The 27,427-nt window shown below is 41.3% G+C and overlaps 1 protein-coding gene and 1 non-coding gene across 2 annotated transcripts; one reads left to right on the forward strand and one right to left on the reverse strand.

The window, feature by feature from the left end:
* The first annotated feature begins 882 nt into the window (after positions 1-882).
* On the forward strand, positions 883-26,441 carry LOC145772001 (ATP-binding cassette sub-family C member 4-like). The gene is made up of 30 exons (XM_082583802.1): positions 883-1,045; positions 1,984-2,094; positions 2,403-2,523; positions 4,855-5,070; positions 5,396-5,485; positions 5,813-5,976; positions 7,750-7,875; positions 9,097-9,235; positions 9,709-9,819; positions 10,188-10,286; positions 10,466-10,552; positions 11,211-11,402; positions 13,125-13,337; positions 13,903-13,971; positions 15,598-15,801; positions 16,110-16,154; positions 16,591-16,799; positions 16,929-17,143; positions 17,253-17,399; positions 18,679-18,758; positions 19,227-19,377; positions 19,930-20,049; positions 21,247-21,476; positions 21,635-21,829; positions 22,654-22,812; positions 24,591-24,680; positions 24,933-25,105; positions 25,231-25,336; positions 25,483-25,614; positions 26,014-26,441. The coding sequence occupies exons 1-30, from the start codon at positions 972-974 to the stop codon at positions 26,065-26,067; spliced, it is 4,122 nt and encodes a 1,373-aa protein (XP_082439928.1). The 5' UTR covers positions 883-971; the 3' UTR covers positions 26,068-26,441.
* LOC145772924 (small nucleolar RNA U3) lies at positions 20,533-20,740 on the reverse strand. Its single transcript, XR_014289352.1, has one exon. It is a non-coding gene; the product is annotated as a small nucleolar RNA U3 (small nucleolar RNA).
* Positions 26,442-27,427: the final 986 nt, after the last annotated feature.

Here is a 27,427-nt window from a genome sequence, read left to right on the forward strand (position 1 = left end):
CTCTACTTTGTTTAGTGTCCTATAAATGCTTAGAAATTATTCTGTTCTGTTAACTGATTTATTTTTTTCTTTATAATAAACAACTAGTTGAGTAATTTCACAATAGTGAAAGGTATAATTAATTGAGAGTAATGTGATTACACCAGAAAACAATAGTCCAGCCGGAGACTTGTCCGCAATAGTCGATGAAAAGGTAAAGCAATGGACTCAAAAGGAAATTGAACAAAAGCATATTATGCTGTGTCATGGGGGTTCCCCAATATCCTAGAAAGCAATAATGCGACGAAAAATACTGGGAAAGATCAAATTAAATACGCACTGTAAGGAGAGTTTCGAAAATTTAATTACGCACTTAACAGGTTAAAGTTGAAATGACATCATTGCAGGATGTAGGCTAGATTTTTGTTTCTACATTGAAAGATAAAGCTTTGGTAGAGAGTTTGCTTTGTTGAACCATAGACAGATACAAAACAAAGCAACCTTAGCTGGTTTAATATGTTGTGTTACACAGGACAGGATATAACATAATTAAAAAAATCAACTCAAACATTTTTGACATGTGTACGTCTACGTGTGTCGTCAGGAATTACTTAGATCTGCAATATTGTTATAATTATATCTCTGTGTTATACAGCATGTTAAACCCGCTAAGGTTACTTTGTTTTGTTTGTCTATGGTTCAACATTGAAAGGTGTTCAACTCGTGTGTTGGTTCATTGTCTGCAAAATAAATTGTTCTTGTACACACAAACCAGCTCTTCATAATTATCGTACTGGAGCCAAGTACCAAGTTTAATTTAAAATGCCATCTCTAGCCTCGGTTATTTTAGGTAGAAACATATCATTTTGAATTTTCTGTTCTTGACTTTGTTTAGTTCCTACATATTGTTTAACCTTAAGCAAATATATCAATGTCACCTCATTTCTGGTGAGGTAACAGAAAGGTTCAGCATTCCCAACATCAACTTAGGAATGGAGAAACCAAAAAAGAACGTTGATGAATGCCCGTATTCCTCAGTGAATGCGTTTTCCTATTTATCTGTTAAGTGAGTATTAAATAATTTAATAATGATAGCAATAACATAATTGTTTGTCAATAATCAGCAATAAATCATTGAACATTTTGTTTCTTGTTGCATTTGTATGGTTTCCAGCTTTGTAGCTGAAAGCATATTCTTTTATCTACCCACAGTAACAGGGTTAACCTCAATATTTGTAAGAGACTAGCAAATGGAGACTAGAGCCTAGCTCGAGAACTGTAAATCTTTGATTTGTTAATATTACAAAACCACCCTGTTTAGCTCAGTTGGTCAAGCACTCAACTTCGTACCCAAAGAAACTGCAAGACCAAGCACTCCTGGTTCGACTCTTGGGGTGTGCACTGTGCAGCTGTACTCTTCAACTACGCATTTTGAAGGACAGCTCTGTTCAGTGGCACTTAGTGGATAGACTAATACACAGATAACAAACCTTCAACAATCGGAAACTCCATTGTGTCAATCTCGGTAACTGGGCCTGAATCAGTGGTTCAAATCCTCTACAGAGATGCGAAACTGCCAGAATTAAACATCTGCCATAACCCATCAGCGAATTTCTCATTCTGAGGACAACGATTCACAACTGTTGTATGCAGGAAAGATACATTGCCACTCTTCATTCGCGCAGGAATGTCTGAAGGCTGTGGATTGTGAAACCAGCCATACATGTCTTAAAGAGGGCACTTTAATAAAATAAAACTTTTATTTGTTACTAATTAGCATACTGCTATTTCGCACTTCAGTTTTGTTGAGTTGGTTTGTTTTATATATTGGTCTGAAAAAAACTAAAGTTACTAACTTTTCGTCTGTCTATGTTTTCTCAGATGCAAAGTATGTTATTTAAAAACTTCTTATTTATATACTGTATAAAATCATGTCATTTGCAAGTGACATAAAAAAATCCTTTAACGCACTTTTCTATCTGTCTCGTGTATTATAATTTACAGCTGGATGAATCCGTTGTTCAAGAAAGGACGTAAAAAGAAGCTCCTGCAGTGTGACCTGTACCCAGTGGCGAGCTATGACGAGTCCAAATACCTGACTAACAAACTTGAAAAGTGAGACATTGTTCAAAGCAGCTATGCCAAACTGCAGTGAACCAACGAAGTAACTAAAATGTATCGCATTGTCAATGAATATTCCACCTAAGAAATAGCTTTTAACTGGAAATAATTTGTCAATGCACCTCACTTCAGTTGTTTTTATTTCTGACCATCACAGCATAAACACTAAACATCAACATAGCAAAGGTCGAGAAAAAGGTAGAAGCGACAAAACTCGAACGTTAAAATGTGCTTGTGACCGAAGTAAGTTATTACGTTGAAAAAAATTTGGCACATTCACCTTTAAATCCTTTAATTTATAGGAGTTGGAATAAAGAAGTCGAAAGAGCCAGAGAATGTGGAAGGAAGGCAAGCTTTGCAAAAGTTTTTGTTCGAATGCATTGGTTCCGGTTCGTTTATTGTGGGATTGTTCAATTGTTGTTGGTGGGTGCTGTTAGGACGTGAATGTGTTCACTGTTTGAGAGAGTATCTGATGAACTGCTCATATCGGAGCCCGTTGATGCAAAATCATTTTAAATAAAAGCTTTTTGCTGCCAATCCTAGTGATTTGGCTTGTAAAAGATAGAGTCAGAGAAATATGTTTATTCGCCAATCAGATTATATAATACAGTTTAGATAATTCAGGCCTCGAAATTCGTTTTTGTTGACGGTGGACAAACGTGTCCGGTCTGAGCAGCTATCTCGGCGGACAAATTAAGTCTCACGGCGGACACACCACTTTTAACGTCGATCGTCATACTTAATCCCTTTATCTTGATAAATCTTCGCCACTTGAGAACCATAGCTACGGTTTAGGCTTTTTAAAATTTCAGCGAAGTCACTCTGAAAGACTTTCATCAGACCAACGTCCAACAACGTGCGCTTGACGCCGTGTAGCTACTAAATATGATGATGATGATTGTTAAAAATTTAAATTCTATGGACTTTTTGTGTCTGATGCAAATAAATAATAAAAAAATAATACGCCGCATAACTGATTAACTTCCACCGAACGAGGTCGTGTGGCTTCTTGCGTCACAATGCTCTGGACACGAATCGGAAAACTCTAACGCGTAACGCTACTATTTTCTGATGTGCAAAGTTTCACTATGTAGGCTTTTTTCTTTAGGTTTGTTTTTGCGTGTCATGTGAGCGAAAGTGACGAAAAGAATAAACAAAACATTAGAAAAAGCACAATTATTTTTTCCCCTCTCCGTGATACGGTCGCCTTTCCAAAATAGTATCAGTATTCCACGAGACCACGGCAGGCTCGGAGTTATAATCAGCGCAGTCAAGGCCATCCAAACATATGCGCATGATGAGCTTCAATAGCATCGATCTTCAAAAACATGCGCCAATCTCCACGAGATCACTGCTTGTCGTTAAGATACGTGATACCGAGATCTATTCCGTGTCTTTTCTCCAGACCGGCTAGTTGAGGGAAAAACGTAAATGCGAGCTCTTCTTTAGCGATGAAATATGCTATTTCAAACAACCTCTTAATTTTGATTTTTTTTTGTTGTCACTCATATTGTCGATGGCCTTGATCGGAAATCGATGGCTTGGGGTAAACGATGTGTTGTGATCTTTGACAAAGCTAATCCTTACATTCGTTGTTCCTTTAATATATGCGTCTATCACCATAAATTTCCTAGTAGTAGGTTCATCGCCCTTATTCTCACTTTCAGAATTTTCCCTGGGCCTTTCCTTTCTTACTGTAATACCAAAACTTAAGTTTTGCTGCATCTTGCTGTAGTAGCCTACTCGTATAATCTAACTTTGTAAACAACCTTGCCTTATCAATATTACTCCGAGAAGTGTGGAAGTACCGGTACTCCCATCGATTCTTAGCGAAGAATTCACCTTTGTTACGCTGATTCAATGTCATCAATCGTTGAAGCAACGTAAAATTCAAAAGTTTGTAAAAATTCAATATTAGTGTGGAAGTACCGGTACTCCCATCGATTCTTAGCGAAGAATTCATCTTTGTTACGCTGATTCAATGTCATCAATCGTTGAAGCAACGTAAAATTCAAAAGTTTTTCTGCTTGAATGGAAGCTAAGAGATACAGTATTAACTTTTCTAAATGCGCGCTGGGAATGCGATAATTTCGCATTCCCAGCGCAAATTATATTCTTGCAACAGTTGTTCGTGCTATGCAATGACGATTTGTATCGCTAGTTTCTGCGATATTTCTCGGCGGACAAATATGACCGATCTAGAGGGTACTTCCCGCGGACATCACATGCTGTGACGGCGGACATGTCCGCCGTGTCCGCCGTGAATTTCGAGGCCTGTAATTAATCAGATTAATCAATAAATAATCAGCTTATATAATGCAGATTATATAATACAGTTTAGATAATTAATCAGATTAATCAATAAATAATCAGCTTATTTAATGCAGATTATATAATACAGTTTAGATAATTACATAATCAATAAATAATCAGCTTATATAATGCAGATTATATAATACAGTTTAGATAATTAATCAGATTAATCAATAAATAATCAGCTTATTTAATGCAGATTATATAATACAGTTTAGATAATTACATAATCAATAAATAATCAGCTTATATAATGCAGATTATATAAGATTATAGTATACAATAAGCTCAGAATAACATACAATTCATAAACAGAGAGGAACACATAAGTAGTTAAGTACGCTCGGTGTTGAATAATTCAACATTTTTCCAACATACAGACTCATCCGAATCACGTTGTTAGCAAAGTGAATTTTTTCATTTACAACATTTAATTTTCAGGAAGTTTCCAGGGCTGCCACTCCACTTTTGATTGGAGAACTGTCGCTCTACTTTTCCAGCCCTAAACACTATTCTCTTAAATTTGCGTATGCCTACGCAGCTGGTGTTGCGATGACGTCAACAATGGTGATTCTACTCAACCAGTTAGATGGACTGAACATGCAGAGGTTCGGGTGGAACGTGAGAACAGCAGTGATCGGACTAATGTACAAGAAAGTAAGCTTTAAACATTCAAGAAAGTTTAGTTTTGTCACAATCCGCCATCGTGGGGTTTTAGTGCGAACATTTGGCAACCCTGATAAAGCATCAAATGAAATTACATAGTTTTAGTGGCGCGTGAAATTTCCATCATTTGATTTGTAAGACTGGAGATAGAAACCACTGTAGTTTTCGTTGGTTCCTGCATCGCAGACTCTCTACTATTACCTTGTTCTATATAACTTGTTGAAACTGAACCGTAAGATGCTAGGGACCTGCAAGAGCGAATTGTTACTCAACAGAGCCCAGCGTTGCCATCTTTGTTACGAGGCTTTTTGTGTAGACTCTCAAGCTCAACCACGACGCGTTAGCCTCGACGACCACCGGACAAATTGTCAACCTCTCTGCCACCGATGCCTTGCGTTTTGATGAGGTAGGGTGACGTCACAGCCTGATGACGTCGTCATAATAGATCAAATTTTCCAAAAGCTTCCATTGAAACATTTGGTCTGGTTTCTTGCAAGCCCAGTAAGAAATTGATGTGGTGCTCGTTGCTATGCGATGATGTCATGGTACGTCATCGTGTGACGTCGTTTTGGCGTCGCCACTGATCAGCATGTCATGGTCACGTTCCCACAACGTGGGACTTTAGTGGACGACTGGACGTGTTTTGTGTTTAACTTGTGATGTTTGGGGATAAAAACCAATTGAAACAACTCTGTTGTAGTTGATCACATTCCGGCGAGAATTTTGCTTCCAGGGTTTCAGGTTCATTAATTATTTATGGTTGTCCCCTCTCCAATGTCTGGTGGTGACTTTGCTGTTGTGGGGAAGGCTGGGGGTGGCATCACTGGCAGGGATCTCTGTCTTGATTGTCGTCATGATCGTGCAGGCTTCCATGGGCGGATCGTTTTCGTCTTTGAGGTGAATTGCTGCTGTGTGAAGAAATTATTTTGTTCACAAGTATGTAATGTACATTGCAATGCGCTAGAGCAGGGGTCACCAACTGGCGGGCCGCATGCGGCCCGCCACGCTGTTATGTGCGGCCGCGGAAGTTATCAGCGCACAAGTATAACCAAAAATACTTTTCTTGAGGAGTTTAACAGCATGAAGGCAAAAAATAATTTCCGGGAAGCATATTTTCGCTTTGCGTACGATTCCACCGACCGACCAATTAGATTGTAGCTCTAGGTAGGGGCAGGGCCGGATTTAGCTGATGGAGGCAAAATGGGGCGCCTACGGCGCGAAAAACGACCTCTACGTCTACAGTACCATTAATCCAGCACTGCACACCATTTTGCAGAAACTTCAAAGACTGAAAGAAAAAAAAAAAACACAAAATCACATTTTTTCCACATAAGGGGCCTTCAAAAGTCGAGGGGCCCGGGGCACCTGCACCCTCTGCTCCCCCTAAATCCGGGCCTGGGTGGGGTCCCTTAAAGTTATTCCAATGCGATGTCCAGCCACGCTGTCCCAGTGGTTGATTGAAACGTCTGTTTTCGAATTTTGAAAGTCTCTGTGAGGATACGGTTGCTTAAAGTTTGTAAATGTCCTGTAAACTCTAGTGTGCGTTTCACCGTTATTGTGTTTCATGAGCAGTGTTCCTTTGTGCAAGTTTTTGTTGGCAAAACTTTTTCTGGTATTAAGAAAATATTTAGCTTAGTACTGCAAAATGTTGTAATCAACAATTCTTGCCATGCTGATAAGCACAGCAAGTGACATTTGTCTAAATCAAGGAAAGACGGTTTTATAGACTCTCACAAAAAGGATGAAAAACCAACTCATTGCTTTTTTAGAGGGAGCACTGTTCATGAGTTACGATAGAAACGTTTTTTTGGTGATTTCCACAAGCGTTTGTTTCATGGTGCCTGGTTCCTTCCTGTTATTGGAGCCTATTTTCGGTGATATGTTTGCAGGTCACTATTGTTGCCTTTATTGCGATGTATCAAACATTTCCATGTTTACTGAAACTGTTAATGGCAAGATATCTTTTGTGAAGCGAAGTGACGACACCATTCTTGCTTGGCGATGAATATTCTGATGAAACCGCTCGCCTCGCTATAAGTGCGCAAAACAAGTGGTCTCGTTTATTAGGCAATGTTAAAGAAGTCAAAAGTGTTGTTAGAGGAGCTTGGCCTGGCAGTAGCGTTGTTCGATTAATTTTGTTGCTGCGGTATTCTAAGATAAATATTAACAACATGTAACGCTGAATACTGGGTACGAAATGCGTTCTTTTCTAGCATAAGAGTCAACCTACCTAAAATTTCATTAGTGCGGCCCGCCACAGCTCTCCTATGTGCCAAAGTGGCCCGCATGCAAAAAAGGTTGGTGACCCCTGCGCTAGAGTATTGCATTACGTGATGAAAATCTCCTCTTTTTCAGTGACGCTAGAAGGGTCCATATGATTGATGATGTGATCCTCAAATGGACAACTTTTTTATACCTCATTACAACCAGAAACTTTACATTGCTTTAAAACTAACTTGAATTCTCCAATAACTTGAAAAGTTTCCCTTCCAGTGTGGCGGATGTCACAAGCGGATAGATTTTTGAATTGTTTCATCTAAAATCTCTGTGTGCATCTATTTATACCCGTTATGTATTGTTTTAGATTTATTGAAGTAATTTTTTTCGAACTTAAAAAAAACTACAACATTTACATCAATAGCATTTTGATGTCATTCAATTCTTTCTCAGAATCAAAGCCGCCGTATTAACCGATCAGAGAGTGGACGTAATGAGCGAAATCATTTCCGGGATGAGGATTATTAAAATGTATTCGTGGGAGGAATCCTTCAAACAAATCGTCACCAAACTCAGGAAGTGAGTGACTGTTATAGTCGTCATTTTATTTACGTTGATTTTATGTAACTTGTGACCTGCCTCTCTACATAATAACATTCAGCGTTTTCTGGTACAGACACTGGAATTGATTACCACCGCATTGCGCGTGTAATCAATTAAGCGTTCTGTACCACGTTCCTCAGTTGATTGTTTTGCGTTTTTTTCTTACTAAAACCAGCTCAGTGGCCGAGTGGTTTCGCTTTCGGCTCTGGTGCTGGTAGATCTGAGATCGATTCCAGTTCGGGTCAAGCCGAAGACTTTAAAAACGGTACCAATTGTGTTCTATCCTGCATAACGCAGTGAGAATGAGTCGGGTATTAATGTGATAACATCGTAAACCTGATATAAAATTAAACATGAGCCCTGTCGCTAAAAGACCATAGCTGTTGTAGAGCGACAAAAAATAAAACCATAACATTATTATTATTATTAGTAAGTAACAAGAGGTAAATGGTTTTCTCACTTGGTTGGCTACTACTGTTATTATTGCTTATTTTATATTAAACGCCTGGAAATACAACAGTGACCTTCGTATTTGCCGACCTCTGCGGCTACGTTCGACGTCACGTGCGTGACGCATACGTGGTAAATTTCATGTTTTGAAGAACATTCCAGCAGCTTAAAGTCATGTTTGTAAATTTTGTCTTTGGCAAAATGTGCTTTCAATCTTGTTACGATTAAAGAGTTTGTTGGGTGGAATCATTGTGTTGAAAGTTGCCCACCAGTTATCTAACCTGATAATCGACAACCCCCGACCACCCCTGATGTTGACGCTTATGCGACCATCGTGCCTGCCTCTAGTAGGTCGCGATAGAGAGCAGACTTTTTGTAACTTAAAGAATAAATAGTTTAAATGTACAGCGATACACTACTTCATAATTCTCAAGTTAGGGGAAGTTTTAATGATACCGAGGTCAATGATCGATTGGTGGATGTAGATTTGTTTGTCGTATCCAGGCTTAAGCCCGGTGATCGAAGATTTAGATTGAGTGGAAGGGAAGGCGAAGAAGCCGATCTTCGTTTCCACATTCGTTTTGAGCGTCGCCATCATCATCATGATCTGCTCTTGAGCGGTGTCGAACTGACGTCCTTGGTAGCGTCGTACCAGGACTGCCACGAACAGAAGCAGCAACGATGCGGAATCTTCGATATTTCTCTGCAATACACGCAGAGTTGCTGATTGTGATGTATTTTCTCCAGGAAGGAGATCCACAAGATATTTCTCTCTTCACTTTTGCACGCCTTCAACTTCACTGCGATGCATGGCGCTTGTCTGCTCCCAGTGTTCACTTCTTTTCTCACTTACTCGGCACTAGGTGGGGAGCTCACACTGCAAACGGTGAGTCATCGTCAGTGGCAATCAAACAAAGTTTGTGTTAACTCAAATGGCGAAGTTACCAAGCATGTTGTTCAACAGTAACTTTTAAATTGTACGAGTCCTCAGTGGCAGACGTGAGCCCATCAGAGGCGGGTATGCAGGAATGCAGCATTACAGCGTTTTATTAGATGTGTAATGTCACTGAATATCATACTATATGCTCGTGATGTTGTATACTTGAAACTAGCTTGCTAGCAAACTTGAAACTCATATATTGATCTCGAACATTCTCCTGGTCTGTTATGGTTGCAAAGGTTTGTTTCGTTCGGTAACCACTTGTTGACTGTGACGTCACACAGACAGTCGCTTGTACCTTAAACAATGGTCTCAATTGTGAGTGTTGGCTGGACTGCTGTACAGAACCAGCCACTAGCGTAAGTTAAGACGTAGCTGTTAGAAGCGTAATAGATGAGGACGTGTCTCCAACGTTTCAGGGTCTGGTGGTGGTTGGTCTCTTCAGCGTCATGGAGTTGGGGGTCGGCGTCGTCTTCCCTATCTGCATCGAAAACTTTGCCCACGTTCGAGTCTCCATGCAACGCACAGAGGTGAGGTTCACTTAAGAAGACTGATTGGGGTTAAGTTAGTAAATCTCAACTTTCTCTCTTCATAAGTATCTTGATAACTTCACTTACATGCTGACTGGCACTGAACATTGACCCATCTTCTTGTATGCCCTAAAGCTTACCAACCAGTGCAGCAAGTGCGACCTTTCAGTGTACAACTCGGTTGCGGAAGAGTTTGTCAATTTGTTCGTTATCAACCTAATTGAGATGATTCCACTGAAGCAACGAAATGTTCTGGTTGTTGTGTCATCTTCAAACTTCAAACGACCGATACTTTCGAATCAGGATGCTAGCTTGTGTCACAAACAAACCGTAAACTAAGACACGTTACGCGGTTGTTGTGCTTCCAGGAATTCCTCCTTCTCCCAGAGAAGAAAGCATCCCGGAGTGATGATGAGGACAAAGACAAATTCATCAAGATGGAGGATTTCACTGGAAGTTGGAGTCAGGTATGTCACAGAGCTGCTGTGTGATGGAGATTTTTAATTTTATGGAATTCTTCCGGGCCGGTGACTGACCAGATTTCTGGAAGTTGTCTACCAAGTGTGTGGCACCTCTTGGTTGCCATCTATGTAGGTACGTACCTTGCTATGACGTGACAAAGTATTTGTGACGTTAATATTTTCAGGACGGAGAAACAACATTAAAAAACGTTTCATTCCAAGTCGAAAAAGGAAAACTTGTTGTTATTATCGGTCCAGTTGGGTCTGGAAAGGTGAGGAGATCTTTTCGTGTTTTCAGCGGAATAAAAACCTGTGAAAGCGATTGCGGCACCTGGAGGAGTGGAGGTGGACCCGGCCACCCTCGGTAACGGGGCATCACCGGATTGAAACTGGACTACTAACAAGTTATCACTTTCTTTGTTGCTCATGGTACCTCGAAGCTGCAGGTTTTCGTCTGACTCTCTTCAGGAGCTATCGTCAGAATAAAATAAACATAAAAGTGGTGAAGTATTTATTGTAGAAGAAAAACGAAATGTAAACTTGGCTGATCAGAATAATTCAAAATTAACGAAGTTTTAAGGCATATATAAACGAATTCTTTTTGCGGCGTAAGATTGGATTGAGAGTTTTTATAAAGATTGCTTCCAGTGCTGGGAGGTGGAACGGGAAACGGCTTTTAGCAAGAATTGAAAACATTTCTAGTTTAAAGTACAAAGCACATTCTTCATCATCCAGCAGGTGTTGTCCTAGTGCAGAGTCACTAGATATGTTTTGTCACTTACAGTTTTGCAAAGTCGATGGTTGATTTCTTGTTGTATTGTTTCCTTCTCTAATTATTTTTTAACGCTAATCACCAGGGCGAGCATCCACGCGTTTCACGATGTATCGTCTACTCGGTGAGATTTTAACAGTGATCAATTTTATTCCTAGTCATCATTACTCAGCGCCATCTTGAACGAGCTTCCGGCACAAAGTGGAAAGGTCAAAGTTCATGGGAAGATAGCTTACTCCAGCCAAGTGGCCTGGTTGCTCCCTGAATCGATTCGTGATAACATCCTCTTCAACGAATCCTACGATCCGGTGCGTTACCGGAAGGTTGTCAAAGCTTGTGCTCTGGAAAAGGTCAGTTTCTTGTGTAAGTTTCTTGAGTTGTTCAAATCACCAGGTTCCTTCCTCTCATCGAGGGTTGGAAGCACTAAAGCGACTCGCCAATTGATGTGAATGGTCGGTGTGGACAATGTGAGCCATCGGCGTGGACAAGGTGAATGGTCGGTGTGGACAATGTGAATGGTCGGTGTGGACAATGTGAATGGTTGGTGTGGACAATGTGAATGGTCGGTGTGGACAATGTGAATGGTCGGTGTGGACAATGTGAATGATCGGTGTGGACAATGTGAATGGTGGGTGTGGACAATGTGAGTGGTCGGTGTGGACAATGTGAACGATTGGTGTGGACAATGTGAATGGTGGGTGTGGACAATGTGAATGGTCGGTGTGGACAATGTGAATGATCGGTGTGGACAATGTGAATGGTCGGTGTGGACAATGTGAATGATCGGTGTGGACAATGTGAATGGTCGGTGTGGACAATGTGAATGGTCGGTGTGGACAATGTGAATGGTCGGTGTGGACAATGTGAATGATCGGTGTGGACAATGTGAATGGTCGGTGTGGACAATGTGAATGGGGTACCCGGTCAATTGGTCGAAAGACAATTGGTCGACAGTCATTTGGTCGACAGACATTTGGTCGACAGGACGTTTGGTCGACAGACATTTGGTCGACAAGACATTTGGTTGACAGGACATTTGGTCGACAGGACGTTTGGTCGACAGACATTTGGTCGACAGACATTTGGTCGACAGGACGTTTGGTCGACAGACAATTGGTCGACAGACATTTGGTCGACAAGATATTTCGTCGACAGGACATTTGGTCGATAGAACGATTCATTTTAGGGTTAGGGTTAACTAACCCTAACCCTAACCCTAATCCTAACCCTAGCCCTAACTCTAACCTAACCCTAACCTACCCTAACCCTAACTGTAACCCAAATGTCCTGTCGACCAAATGTCTTGTCGACCAAATGTCTGTCGACCAAATGTCTGTCGACCAAATGTCTTGTCGACCAAATGTCTTGTCGACCAAATGTCTTGTCGACCAAATGTCCTGTCGACCAAATGTCTGTCGACCAATTGTCTTTCGACCAAACGTCCTGTCGACCAAATGTCTGTCGACCAAATGACTGTCGACCAAACGTCTTTCGACCAATCGACCGGCCACCGTGAATGGTCGGTGTGGACAATGTGAATGGTCGGTGTGGACAATGTGAATGGTCGGTGTGGACAATGTGAATGGTCGGTGTGGACAATGTGAATGTTCGGTGTGGACAATGTGAATGGTCGGTGTGGACAATGTGAATGGTCGGTGTGGACAATGTGAATGGTCGGTGTGGACAATGTGAATGGTCGGTGTGGACAATGTGAATGATCGGTGTGGACAATGTGAATGGTCGGTGTGGACAATGCGAATGGTCGGTGTGGACAATGTGAATGGTGGGTGTGGACAATGTGAATGGTCGGTGTGGACAATGTGAATGGTCGGTGTAGACAATGTGAATGGTCGTTGTGGACAATGTGAGTGGTGGGTGTGGACAATGTGAATGGTCAGTATGGACAATGTGAATGGTCGGTGTGGACAATGTGAATGGTCGGTGTGGACAATGTGAAAGGTGGGTGTGGACAATGTGAGTGGTCGGTGTGGACAATGTGAATGGTCGATGTGGACAATGTGAATGGTCGTTGTGGACAATTTGCCAACTTTGTCACTTATCTTCTGTTTCAGGATTTTGATATTCTGCCACATGGTGACGCCACACTGGTGGGTGAGCGGGGAGTGACCCTGAGTGGGGGCCAGAAAGCAAGGGTGGGTCTAGCGAGGTCGGTTTATTGTTCAAACACGGACATAGCATTGTTCGATGACCCTTTGAGTGCTGTGGATCCATCAGTGGCCAACCACCTGTTCGATGAATGCATCTGTGGGATCGCCAAGGACAAGGTCGGGATGTGTTTGTTATTTATTTTAAGAACATTTGAAACTTTAATTCTTTTCCGATTTGTTTGTTTGCACCATGTCCGGTGGTTGAATTTGAGATTGCGAACGGAATGACGATGAAGTCGATCTTCATGTTCACCACCAGGCTTGTCATTGAGTGTTACCGTATACTCGCTGCGCTCTTGAGCGGTGTCGAACCAACAACTTTGTCTTCGACAATCTCAACCATATGTCGTCTGTCGTCATTGGCAACCTCCTCCGCATGTCCTCTGTTGTCATTGGCAACCTCCACCCCATGTCCTCTGTTGTCATAGACAACCTCCACCGCACGTCCTCTGTTGTCATCGATCAATTTTCATCACAACAAATTCCATGACTCTACAACTGTCCATGATCTTCGGCCGCTTGATGCATTCTTGAGCGATACTGCTACAAGCTTTGCATTCTTTCGTGTTTCTGTTTATATTGCTGTCTATTTGTTGCACACCCTTCAAACGTATTCTGTGACATCACAACTCATGAAAAGAAATTACATTATGCAAAGGTTGACGTCATAATTGTTGTTCAGGCGAGAGTCTTAGTGACGCACCAGCTTCAATTTCTGGAGAAAGCTGATGAGATCATCCTTCTCAAAGAGGTGAGATTGCTACAGCCAGTCTTGTTTTGTATTGCGTCACTTTTGTATCTTTTGATGACGTACGCAGTTTGCGTGTGGTGAAATTCGCCACAAAGGTGGAAGTTTGTTGTCTAACTGAGGCAGTGGCATATCCTGGTTGGTTGAGCAAGGGAAGCAATATAACTCGTGGGGGTTAGAGCGTGCCGAAAGCACGTGTATCCTAGGGGGGTCCGGGGGCATGCCCCCCAGGAAATTTTTTGCAAAATTACGCTCAAATAATAGATTATAATGCTTTCTAGAAACACTTTTAGGGTAATATGTGTATGAAATTTATTAGCAGATAAACAGCTATTAACTTATTAAAGGTAGCTCTTACACACAAACGGGCAAAATACGCTACTAAAATTAGAGAACACCAAAAACTCAGCTACAGCTACCTACTGCTGAAGTAGCTTAAACCAGAATTCATTTCAGTCAAGTCAATTCTAGCCTAGACCTCACATATCATGTCTTATGCCAAAGTCTACCCAGCCAAGATAACAGTGTAAAGCCAACATTTGGCTCAAACTTTTGCTTACTAGGCCGATATTATAACCATAACAGCGCCTTAGATTTTCTCATTACCTAGCGTCCTAGCCCAATGACACAATATCCAACAGATCAGAATTGCCAGACTATGAAAAGGCCTTAAAGCCAAAATAATACAAAAAAGGCCAAAACAAGGAAAATATTAGACAAAAAGGCTAAATGGATATAGGCCTATTTACCTGTTTCTATTAAAAATTATAAAATGTAGGCTACATATATTTTATGACTTGTAGCGGATTTTAATAAACTGTAGCAAAAATAATTTTGAAAGTATCCCAAAAAATAGCAAATATAAAAATACTGTAGCGGATGAGTTTTAATCGGCCACATTACGAGTATAAACAAGTATAGAACATGCATTGAACAATGGTGAATATGGTTTTATCTGGTAAGGTTACGATATTTGAGAAATATTGATTATGCATTTTGAAGAGTTAATTAAAAAAAAGCCTAATTCGAGGAATTCGTCCAATCTGGCAACTCTGGAAGCAATTTAAATATTGCTTCCATCGATTTGTTAAAAAAAACATAAATCTCGCAAACTTTGCGCTGCTTTTTTTCCTTTCTCTCTCGTTTGTTTCTCCTTATACTTATAGCAAAAGCGAGAGCAAGGGAAGCGATACAATCTTTGCATCCGTAAGCTTCCAACTTTTTTAAATTTAAAACCGAGCTGAAATCATACGGGGACGTGAGTTAGAAACTGTTCTAATTCGTATTCAGGTAAAGAAATTACGAAATCGTTTTACTTAAAAATATCATCTTCTCTTTTTTCAATTTTGGCAGGGGAAGCAATGCTTCCCTTGCTTCCATTGAGGATACGCCCCTGAACTGAGGTCTCACTTTGCTTCCGTGTTTTCAACTGTGTCAGTTTCAATAATGGACATCGTCGCAACTCATTCATCCATTCATGACTCCTGGTTGGTGTCATCTTCTCTATCGACCTTGTGCATTTCAATGGCTTCCTCGTGTCCTTCATAGGGAGGAAGAAAGTGAGTTCTGGTCTATCCCGCGGCCACCAAACTAGTGAGACGCCTCATTGACTTGTGTGGCGTCATCCAGGGTCAGGTGCTCGACCGCGGAACGTTCGATCAACTTCAAGCCAATGGAGCGGATTTGACGTCACTGGTCGAAACATATGACGACACCTCACGCGAGAACGTGTTTGATGACAAGGCGAAAGCATCATCCTTAAATGACACAGTGACCGAAGATAATGACGTCAGTGCGACTAGAAGGACATCAAACAAGGATACACACTTCAAGGTGAGACCGGTTACTTGGTTGGCAATGTGGTATTATTACGTCACATAAAGAGGAAAATGAGACTAGAAAGTTATATTCCCAGAATTTCGTTGCTTTCCCGAAGGTCCACAGATACCAAGGTAACCCACATTCATAGTTATTAGAATAATGTTTGACTTGTGGTGGTTTTCACTCTCTACATCCTTGCAGAGACTTTGAACCACTGACGTAGGTTCGGTTACCAAGATTGACAGGGTGAAGCTGCCGCATGTTAAAGAAGTGAAGTAACTTATGTTTGACTTTATTGATCGTTAAATTTTCATGATTAGACGCCAAGTGATGATGGGATGGAGACCTCTGCATTGCTGACCGATGTAAGTTTGGTTCTTCTTTTCATTTGTAACATAATTTGGAAAAATTTTGAGAACTACACACTCAGGGTTGATGCATGGTAACGAATGATTTAACTCAATTCTATCGAATTCACTTCGGGACACTGCACGACACTTGAAGCGCTGGCAATACTTACGAACTCAGCATTTAGTTTACCAAAGCTCGCATCAGCTGTGACAAAGATAACTATTTCATTTTGAGCTGGTTAGTTTCATAAAATAGCGGTTAATCTGTGGGAACGTTTATCCTCGGACTGAAAAAGTTTAATGTCGGCAGTTTCGCGAACCTGTAGTGTAGAGGCACGATGGCGACATTTGGAATTGCCCCTCTGCACTAATGCTGAGACCTGCACAATTTGATGCTTATTGTATAAGTTGCCTGTTTAATTTTTATGAGAAGATATGCACAATCTTCCAGGACCTCGCAGTGAAGTTCTCAGGCTCGCCCTCATCACGCCCCGACCTGGACCGGCCAGGCAAAGTGGCAAGCCGAGAGACAATAGGGGCTGCTGGGTACTACCAATACTTCAGAGCGGGAGTCGGAATGTGGTACCTTGTGGTACTCATCGTCATCATGCTTGGAAACCACGTCCTCCTGTTGCTGACCAATTGGTGGCTTATACACTGGTGAGTAGTCCAGTGGTCCACACTCATTTGAAAGCCAATACCTTGAACGATGTGGTCTTTTGCCTTTAAAGCCAAGAGTATGCGCGATAACAATGATCACTTTGTCTTTATCTTGCTTCATTGTTTAAGGGCGAGTACAGCGGAGGCGCACAGTGTGGAGGTCGACATATACATGACTCAGCTAAATTCCATTGGCAACGCGACAATCGAAGATTCTTGCAATGAGTTAGCAATATCCTCCACCATCCACCAGAAGACAACAAACAGCTTACCAACAAACTCGGAAAACTCCATTGTCTGTGTCCCCCCTTTCAACCAGCAGTATTACATCATAATGTACACAGGTAATGACACAGTGTGGCGTGTGGAGATCGATTGTGTTTGTTTCAACATAAACATCATCAACAATTGATCCATTCACTTTGACCTCATCTGTATCCATGTCGCACACAGTGTTCACGTTCGGGTTCCTAGTGTCCATGTACACGAGAACAGCCATGAACTTCTACTTGTGCATCCGATCAAGTATCCAGCTGCACGCGGACATGCTGGCCGCCATCTTGAGGGCCAAGATAAGGTTCTTTGACACCAACCCGGTAGGTGAGTCGATCACGTCATTACGTTGAATGACGTCATTTTGCAATGATGACGCCATTGTTTCTTTTTCTTAATAGACTACGTGTTAATGTTCACCACCTTGCTTGACTAAATGTAAAATGATACTTGGAATCTTAATCCTCGGACGGATAAAGCTTCTTCGAAACCCTGACCCCGCCATCCTCGCGTACTTGTAGAGCAAGGGTCTCAAACTCAAATTGCTCCGAGGGCCAAATGAACACTTGTAAATCGACTTGAGGGCCGCACCACACAATAAGAAGTCAATTGTCTCTCCGTTAGCTCAGTGGTTACGCGCTCCACTTAAGATCAAGCGGCGCTGGTTCGGCTCTCGGGGTGTGCACTTGAGCAACACATTTCAGGACTGCTCTCCATTCAGCAGCACCTAGTGAATGGAATAATTTCCCGACAACAACACTTCAACAGTCGGAAAACTTTACTCTGTCAATCTCGGTAACCGGCTCTGCATCAAGAGCCTCTACAAGAAGCGAAACTACCAGGAATAACCACTCAAGGCTTTGTTAGTCCGAGGATAAAGATTCAAAACAAACCAATAAACAAAATAACATGGTGAAAACGCAATAAAAAAGATACTGTACAGTAGTAAGAACATACCAAAAAAAAGTTAATAAGAAAACGCAATAAAAAAGTTAGTAAGAACATACCAAGAACGTTAGATTGCAAGAAAAATTAGTAAGAACAAAGAGATGGAAAAACACTGTACCAACGCAAAAACAACGAAAAAGAACAACAGAAAACACGTAAATGAAACGACGGACTTGGAGAGCTAAAATCCTGCAATCAACTTTCAAAAACGCGGAAAAAAATAAACTGTTGAAGAATGGACTTCAGCAAGTGCCAAAGTTACAATTGCAATTATGACACAATGAGCGAATGAGCAATGTGATTGCGATGTAACAATACGAGTTTCCCGTACGCAAAAATGGCGCATTCTATATATAGAAAAATATGTACTGTAATTATGAATTATTTCAAAGTTTAAAAATGTATCGCGAGCCGCACCAAAAGTCCTCGAGGGCCGCGTGTTTGAGACCTTTGTTGTAGAGGCTTTGACGCAGGGCCAGTCACTGAGATTAACAGAGTGAAGTGAATTATTCAACTCACTAGGAGCCGATGAATGGAGAGTAGTCCTTGAAATACGTGTGTTCGCAGGATTACATTCAGGAATCAGGATTATAAATGACAAATGAAATCAAGCTAAGCAGGTTCATGTTCATCTGATGTGATGTATTTTGACCACCAGGAGGGGTGCTGAACCGTTTCTCGAAGGACATGAACCAAGTGGATGAGATGCTTCCCTCCGTGTTCGTGGACGTCATATTTGTAAGTTAAAGCCCCAGTGACGTCATAGCTATTTGTGAGTGGGCGCCCGAGTGACGTCATAACTACTTGTGAGTCGGCGCACTGAATTAGACGCTGGGATCGAATTGAGTTTGCGTTCAAACAGAATCGAGATTGTTAAATAGAAACAAACAAACGTCATAATGTGGTTTGTACAAGATGGACGTATCCTGCCGTTTTTTTCGCTTCATTGCCGCTACGTTGAACTTGTGGCCACTCGATGATCATCCGATGACCGGTGGCGCAGCAAGAAGTTTGTACCGGGGAAGAAAAACACGGCCCAATAGAACTAGCTATAAATTTTAATAAAATGACTTTTACCCGAAATACAATCAACAAAATATAAACCTTAACTTGGAGTTGAGTATTTATTGTTGGATATTGGTAAAGTATGAATTTTAAATAAATGTAAAGAAAGACATCGCCTGTTGATGACGTTTGATTTTTCAGCTGAGTGGCTTCATTCTCACCATCTTTCTTTACGTCATCATCATCAATTATCTCGTCATCATTGTCGTCATCCCGATGGCGATCTACTGCGTTTGGATTCGTCGCTACTATGTCACGACGTCACGAGAGATAAAAAAACTCGAAGGATCAAGTGATTAGTTTTCAATTCCTTGTCGAAGTTGAACTTGATTTTCACTGTAATGTCCAACGGACTATTGAAAAGCAAATGTGAACAATTTTCTGAAGGTGTGGCTCGGTCGCAACACCTTCAGAAAAATTTAAGACATAAAAGGAAAATAAAAAATAAAATGTTACAAAAAAAAACGAACAACATATTTGTTTTTTTTTGTAACATTTTCTTTTTTTCTTTTCCCTTTATATCTTAAATTTTTCTGAAGGTGTTGCGACCGTGCCAAATTTCTTTCAACTCAATAACTTACTTCGGTCTCAAACACATTTTAACGCTCGCGTTTTGTCGCTTCTACCCTTTTCTCGACCTTTGCTATGTTAACGTGTATTGTTTTGATATGATGGTCAGAAATAAAAAACAACTGAACTGAACCTCTTATAATTTTTTTGTAAATGACGCCACAATAGTCTCATTAAGAACCTCGCGACTTGCCTCGTGCTACATGCCATCAGTTTTAGTGGTAGGATTACAGCTCTTGGTTCAGGTTAATTTCAAGGTCTTTTCTCACTTCAGGTCGAAGCCCAGTGTTCGGTCATTTGTCATCCACGCTGCAGGGGTTGTTCTTGATAAGAAGTTTCAAGGCCGAGCCCTTCTTCACGGAGAGGCACCACCAGCTGCAGGACTCCCATGGAGGTAAGAGCATGTCACGTCACTATCCAATGAACCTTTCTTGCCGGTGCAATATTTTGGTGGTCTTTGTGCGTCTTCCTGAAACCTGACACTACCGCTTATCGGTCGGTATAGCCTTACTTACTTGACCAGTCCATTTTTGTTGTTAACACTTGTCTTGTTCAGTGGTCTATTCTTATAAAGCGACTTAGAAGTGAGTGATTTGAAAACATCTTTTTCAATGCAAATTTCTCGTTTGTGTTTGATACATTTCAATTATAGAAAATAATTGTGTGCGGCATGCAGCATTGTACGGCAGCGAGATATGGGCGCTAAGAGAGCTTGCCATTCTGAGAATGGAAAGGGCAATTTGTGGGGTAAATACGAGGATGGAAAAGACTATTGAACAACTTGCAAGGGCAAATGTGGATTTTAAGATATCCAATATAGTCTTAAGTTATACTAAAGGAAAATCTGTTTGTTAAATTAGTTATAAAAGTAAAAGCAACTACTCAGAACGAATTTCCCTCCTCCTGGCCAACCAAAGTCAGCTAAGAACACTCATCAAGGACTGAACCTTCCCAGAGGAAGATTCAGCCAAGCTTCATGCTCAGAGGGGAACCCTTCGTCTCGTCATCGTAGCTGAGATTTTGTCAACTTTGAGTGACGTTGTCAAGATGCACACTATAGAAATGATCCCTAAAAGTATGATCTTGATTTGCATGGTCTTGAAAAATTTTCTATACTGGCAAATAATTCTAAGGTTTGTGGTAACATAACTTAGGGAATTTCATGCAAAATTTGTGTCAGGGTTGCCCGATCGAAGCTTATGTATCGCTAAAACATCTCAGCATATCAACGCAGTTTGGGCAAATATTGACCGCTTGCAATAATCTGGGTGGATGCAATTTCCGCAAATGTGCACCAATGAGGAGTGGCATCTTTCTCCTCCTGCAAGTGTGGTGGTGAGGAGCCATCTCATCAACGATTTATCATCTTCAAGCCACCTAACTCAGTGGAAAGTCTTGGGTTGTGAGGGAGAAGATCCGTTGCTCTCCAGCAACCTTTCGGTATAGTCCAGGAGCGTCGCCAACATGGGAGTAGTGGAAGAAGACCCTGGGACACAGAATCTCTAACAACAATTTTCATCCCGAGCGCCACGATTCATGGCAAAGTGTTGTTCATGAAACTTGATGAAAAGTTTAAGTCTTTGTCTTCCAGCGGCCTGGTCTGGTTATCTTCACGGTTCTCGCTGGTTCGCGTTCCGGCTCGACATGACGACGGCCATATTTGTCGCTTTCTGCGCTTTCTTTGACGTCATACTGACGTCACTTTTGCCCAACAACTCGACCACCAACGCGGCCAATCTGGGACTGACTTTGACGTCATCAATCAGCTTGCTCATGGTGTTCCAGTGGGCGGTCCGACAGACGGCGGAGGTCGAAAACTTGGTAAGTACAAACGGATGAGGGGGGGTGTGTGGGGAGATAGGTTTGTTCAAGAGTATTCAACTGTTCATAGCATCAGTATCTTTGTCTGTGCATATAATCTTTGGTTGTGACATTTCTGTTTTGTTTTTTTACAACTCCAAAGCTTCTCGATTGTTCAGATGACGTCAGTAGGACGCATTCGAGAATATCACAAGATATCTCCTGAATCTGAAGACGGAAGAAAAACGGAAAAGCTTCCTGCGGATTGGCCGGAAAAGGGATCAATTTCCTTCAATAATGTTTCGTATTCTCATTTCAGTGGAGGACCTTTAGTGTTGAAAAACGTCAGCTTGGATGTCAAACCCAGAGAGAAGGTGAGAGCGCCGCATGTGGCTGGTGTTGCTTTGTGACTTGAGGAAGTTTTTTGTTGTTCCAACATTAGTTTGATAATTTCGAGTTCGCAGGAAGTGGATAGGTTTGCTTGGCATAGGAACCTTGATAAGTGCTCCTTACTTTCTCTACGTTAGTAAAATTGTTCATGCAATGTTGGACAGAAATATTTAACTTCGGGTTAGCTATGAACAAGAAAGCTTTGGGTGACCACTCCTTTAAAAATGTCAAAAACATATTTTTTTCTAAAAATTAAAAAATGTCTAGCAATATTTTACCCTCCACTTGTCATAACGTAACCTAGTTGGTCGTCCCGTAATTCTATGAGTCCCTGGTTTCGTTTCATGTTTCAATTCTACAATCAGTTGGAAGTTAAGTCAGAAAGAAATCAAAAGATTTCAATGTTTGATGACATCATCATGACGTCATTAGGTCTGACGTAAGAAACGTGACTTTCAGCTTGGAATAGTGCACGGGTGCGGGCAAAAGCTCCATGATCGCCTCTATCTTCCGTGTTGTTGGCCAGGAGGAGGGAAACTCGTTCTGAGTAGTTGCTTCACTTTTATAATTAATTTGACAAGAAGGTTGCGCAGTGCGCACCTACCTTTGTAGAAATTCCAAGTGCAATAGAAATTCTATCTGGCAACTCATGCCGTATCTGGCAACTCACGTCGTATCTGGCAACTCATGCCGTATCTGGCAACTCTGGTCGTATCTGGCAACTCTGGCCGTATTTGGCAACTCACGCGTATCTAGTAACTCAGGCCGTATCATAAGCTCAGCCTCACGACAGAAACGTGATTTTCAGCTTGGAGTTGTTGGTCGCACGGGGGCGGGCAAGAGCTCCATGATCGCCTCTGTCTTCCGTATGTCCGATCACGTGACCGGAAGCATAACAATAGACGGGATTGATACATCACAGATAGATCTGCACGACTTAAGGAGCTCCCTGGCTATCATACCACAGGTAGGTAGAAGGATTAGATATAAGTCGAGGTAATTATACGATTACTAGTTAACCAATTAACATAATACATTAGGGCAGTGGTTCCCAACCTTTTTTATCCGGTGGACCCCTTTAGTCGATATTTAAATCTAAATTCCCCCCTTATAAATTTAGTTTGTTAAAAACTCGTTTACATTAATATTTCAATCTAAGTCTTTGAAAATAAACTAAACTTTTGCTAGTAATAAGCTTTTTAGTCTATACGCCTAATATTCCTTTTCATACTAAAATAATTTAATTAATGAAGAAGGGTGCTGAAACGTATTTTATTCAAAGAATACAATCAAAATATAAGAGTCAATGCATTTAACAGTCTGTGTGAAGCTTGTGATTTTTTGTTTCGACAACTCATTAATGTGGTGGAAGAGTATTGGAAAGAGCACAACGAAAATCATGCTCCACGTCTAATCTGTTTCTCTGTTTTGTTTTCATTTCCAAGAGATGAAAAACCTGATTCGCATAGATAAGTCAAAGCAAAGTATGGAGGATACTTCGAATAGCTTTCTCTGCCACTTTGGGATAGGAATTGCACATTAATTGACAAACTCCAGCGAATGATTTTTCTTTGAATAAGTCTCTTGCGCAAGAATTCGTTTTGAGTTCTAAAAATTCATCCTGCAATTTATCGGGAAGGTTTTCCATCAACAATGTGAATGAATTTCGTATTAAATCAAGCTCATCGTCATAAAGTTCAGGAAATATCGAATGAATTCTAGTTCTAATGCTGTGAGATGTTGCAAAATTAATTCTTTTTCCAACTCTGGAAGAACTTGTTCTTTTTATGTCAACAAGCAGCACCGATGATAATTCTTTAAACATGGGAACATGTTCAATTGTTCATTCTAACTTTTCTCTTTCAATTATCAAGCTTGCTGGTGAAAGTTTCCAAAGTATCTTTAAATGCTGAGTGGTACTGGCATCTGCTTCTTGAAGGACCACCCAAGCCAGGCTGATCGAAAGGTAGAGTCCAGACAAAACGTAGTGCCCCTCGACCAGGACAGCAGAGCCTTCTAGCACCTTAAGACAATCTCCTCATAACAGTGACATTAATCATTCACTCTCCTCTAACCTGCCTTGAGCCAGCATGGAAGGAGTACAGCTTGTAAACTCACATGGTATCAATATGTCAATGGTTCATAGATACAGATAACCCATGTTGATGTGCAATCTGCTTTAAACGGAGATGGCAATTGGATATATACCGTACTATATTGGTGTTTTTCTCTTGCTTTTTCAGATTTAATTTATTCAATGGACCAAACAAATCAAACTAATAAACAAGGAATCTAATCCATCTGTCATCATTCATCAATGCAGCAAATTCTAATTTTATTTAAAGATCAAAAAATAAGTTAAGCTCGTTTCTGAGCTCAAGCACTCGCTTGGTTACGTTTCCTCCTGAAAACCCATCGAGTATTTGAATGAAAAAACAGTAGGCCTACGTGATGGCCTGCATCCCATCAGTGCACAGTTGCTTGAATAATCGGGAGTTAATCTAATAATTATTTCCTCGTTAACGCTCTAGTGTATGCCACCTTACTAGGCTTAAAAAAGTTTACAATCCTAAAACCAAATTCCCCCCTGAAAATTGCAAAATTCCCCCCTAGTGGGGGAATTCCCCCCCGGTTGGGAACCACTGCAATACATCACAGTAATGCTAAAAAAAATCAAAGTTTAAATGTTTAAATATGTTATTTGAAACTGTTTACTCTTAACATCCAATCCAAGATTGATTTAAGGATCCTGTGTTGTTTGGAGGAACGATGAGGAGAAACCTGGATGCATTCTCCACCTACACCGATGAACAGATCTGGTCCGCTCTCGAACAGGTGGGATGTGTGACGTCATAATCATAGCGCGTCATCGATAGCGTAACTTGGTCATTCCAATACGGGAGCTACACTGGATAGTGGATGACTCAACAAATAAACTGAGAGTTGTAAACTTCTAGTGTGGATTGAATTTATTCAGGGCTTAGAGTGCACAGTTGAGAAATGCGCATTAATGATGAATTTCCCTTTCCAACCCAGAGTCGCAGAAAACAGTTGTTTTCTTGGAAATTTAATTCCAGTCCCTCCCAGGTTCAGCTGAAACCTTTCGTTGAAAATCTTCCATTGAAACTCGAGTCAGAACTGAAGGAAGCGGGTTCGAATCTCAGCGTTGGCCAGCGGCAGCTGGTTTGTCTCGCTAGAGCAATTCTAAGGAACAACAAGATTTTGATCATCGATGAAGCGACCGCCAATGTCGATTTGAGGTCAGTGACGAGTTGGTATCACGATGCTGTGGCGCTCTTTATGTTACAGTCAATCATTGTAATGTCAGCAAGTCTGTTTAATGTAATTGGTGGATCTAACACCATCCGTTAAATGATTCGCGCAGAACTGACCAGTTGATCCAGGAAACCATCCGTTCAAGATTTTCCACTTGCACAGTGGTCACTGTCGCCCACCGCCTCAACACCATCATATCGTCGGACAGGATACTTGTGAGTGTTTGTTGTCGTTTTGTGTTGGGCAGTGCCAGCCTTTGAGCGGCTGGCGGTTCGTTTGGCGAGGACAAGTTCCAGTTGGGAGCATCAGAGGACTAGTGATTGACTTGAAACTGGTGATTAAACACAAATTCCCCCCACAGGTGTTGGAAGATGGGGAGGTGTTGGAATGCGATCATCCCCATGTTCTCCTACAGAACCCCGACGGGGTATTCACCGGCATGGTGGGGGCCACCGGGGAACAGGAGGATGAATTGAGGAAAGCCGCCTACAAGGTGAGTGGATCAAGAGACGGATTGAATCCATGAAACGACTAAGGCGAGTTGTCTGTGAGTTGCTTCATAATTTGGAACCTTCCCAAAGAGATCAGTCTAGATGGCTTATCGGTATCCCGTCTGGTGTGGAAGTCATAGAACAACAGTTTGAACCTCGTGGCAACTATTAGTATTTCAAACTTGTGGGGTAGACAATTTTCCCCCTGGGTCAACAACAACCTTGCCTGAAATTTGCTGATACTGTGAATGGAGACGCAATGTTGATGTGGTGTTTGCCTTCCAACAGCATTGACGGTGCTTAACTTTGTAGTTTTAACATCTTGACCACAAATTAACAAAGCCGGACTGCCGGTGGTGGTATTGATGACGTCACAATGACAGGCGCGTGTGTATCTGCAGGCTCATTCAGAAAGTTTCAATTGGAGAGATGAACAATCAACTAGCGCCACTTGATGGCTAAATGAACGTTTTGAAATGAGAAAGGATCAGATGTGAAGCTGGTTGTTGATGACATCATCGCTGTCCACGTCATGGTTTTGTTTTTAATTGTGCCATGGCTACCTCTCGCAATTACGACGTAAAAGCATGATAACATGACAAATAGGCTCACCCGCTAAGTAAGCCCAAACTTGTACGGTCCCGAGGTCGGCTTAATAAGCGGGACGAACTACTGTACTTTTTTGTGATGGGCACTGTTCAGCCCATGAACCTACAGTACCATAGGCGGCATGTATTAGTAACGTCATTTATGCGCTAGAATGTTAATTATGCTAAATGGTGCAATTTTTAATGTTTTTTTACCGAATCTGTCAATAGATAATTTCCATAAACTACTCGTTTTGTGCTGTTGCCTTTTTGAAGTTAAATTTATCAATATAATCTTTCTTAGAGACATTTTGAAAATAGTTTAGAATCATTTGGCCACTTTACTTGAATTATAGAGTCACTTTCGAGATGTAAGAAACACAGGATGGAAATAAGCAGATGCTACTGAGAGAAGATGATTGTTGGTAAATGGTAGTGAACAAGACAGGCTTACTTGCTGACGATGAACGTATAATTTTCTGCTCCGATACCGTTATGACGTCGACTTCATCATAGGCTACTTTATCGTTAAAGCTTAGGCTATGCTTGTGAGCTTATAGAGGCAAAGTGACTCTAAGTAGGCTACTCAGTGGCTTAGCCATGGGGGGGGGGGTTGGGGCTTACAACCCCTTCCCCTTTTGGCACGCGTGTAACATGATATTGACAATAATGGTGCTTTTAGTCTCTATGTCTCTAAAACAAAGTTTGCTTAATTTTAAACGAAACTGCATTAAAATAGCGAGTTTTGCCTATACCAAACATTCAAATATCTCAGCCAGGAATTAGCAACAAGAAAACACACAGACTTATCTTTATTACCGAAAAATGCTCGAGAAAACATGATTTTATCCTTTTGCTATGCCACCGCACAGCACCATTTTAAAGGAATATTTATACGGTACCCACATTTTTGTTGAAAATGCTCTCAGAATGCACCAAATTCAAAGTAATTTTTCAAAATTTTCTGTGGCGAAGACGCCGTCGGGCTTCGCCCGCCGGCCGTCAACCCCCCCCCCCCTTTTCAAAATTCCTGGCTACGCCACTGAGGCTACTCGCCAACATCGGTCCACTCCGCATGTTCGCTGTTTGAATAATTAAACTATTGACTAATACAGTAATTGAAGTAGGCTACTGTAGGCCTATCCATTAACTAAGTTACTTTTTTCTATCAAAATAGACAAACAAAACAAAGTAGGCCTACCTTTAGCGGGTTTAACATGTTTTACTA

The sequence above is a fragment of the Aplidium turbinatum genome, chromosome 6 (genome assembly GCF_918807975.1).
Source record: "Aplidium turbinatum chromosome 6, kaAplTurb1.1, whole genome shotgun sequence".
Lineage (NCBI taxonomy): Eukaryota > Metazoa > Chordata > Ascidiacea > Aplousobranchia > Polyclinidae > Aplidium > Aplidium turbinatum.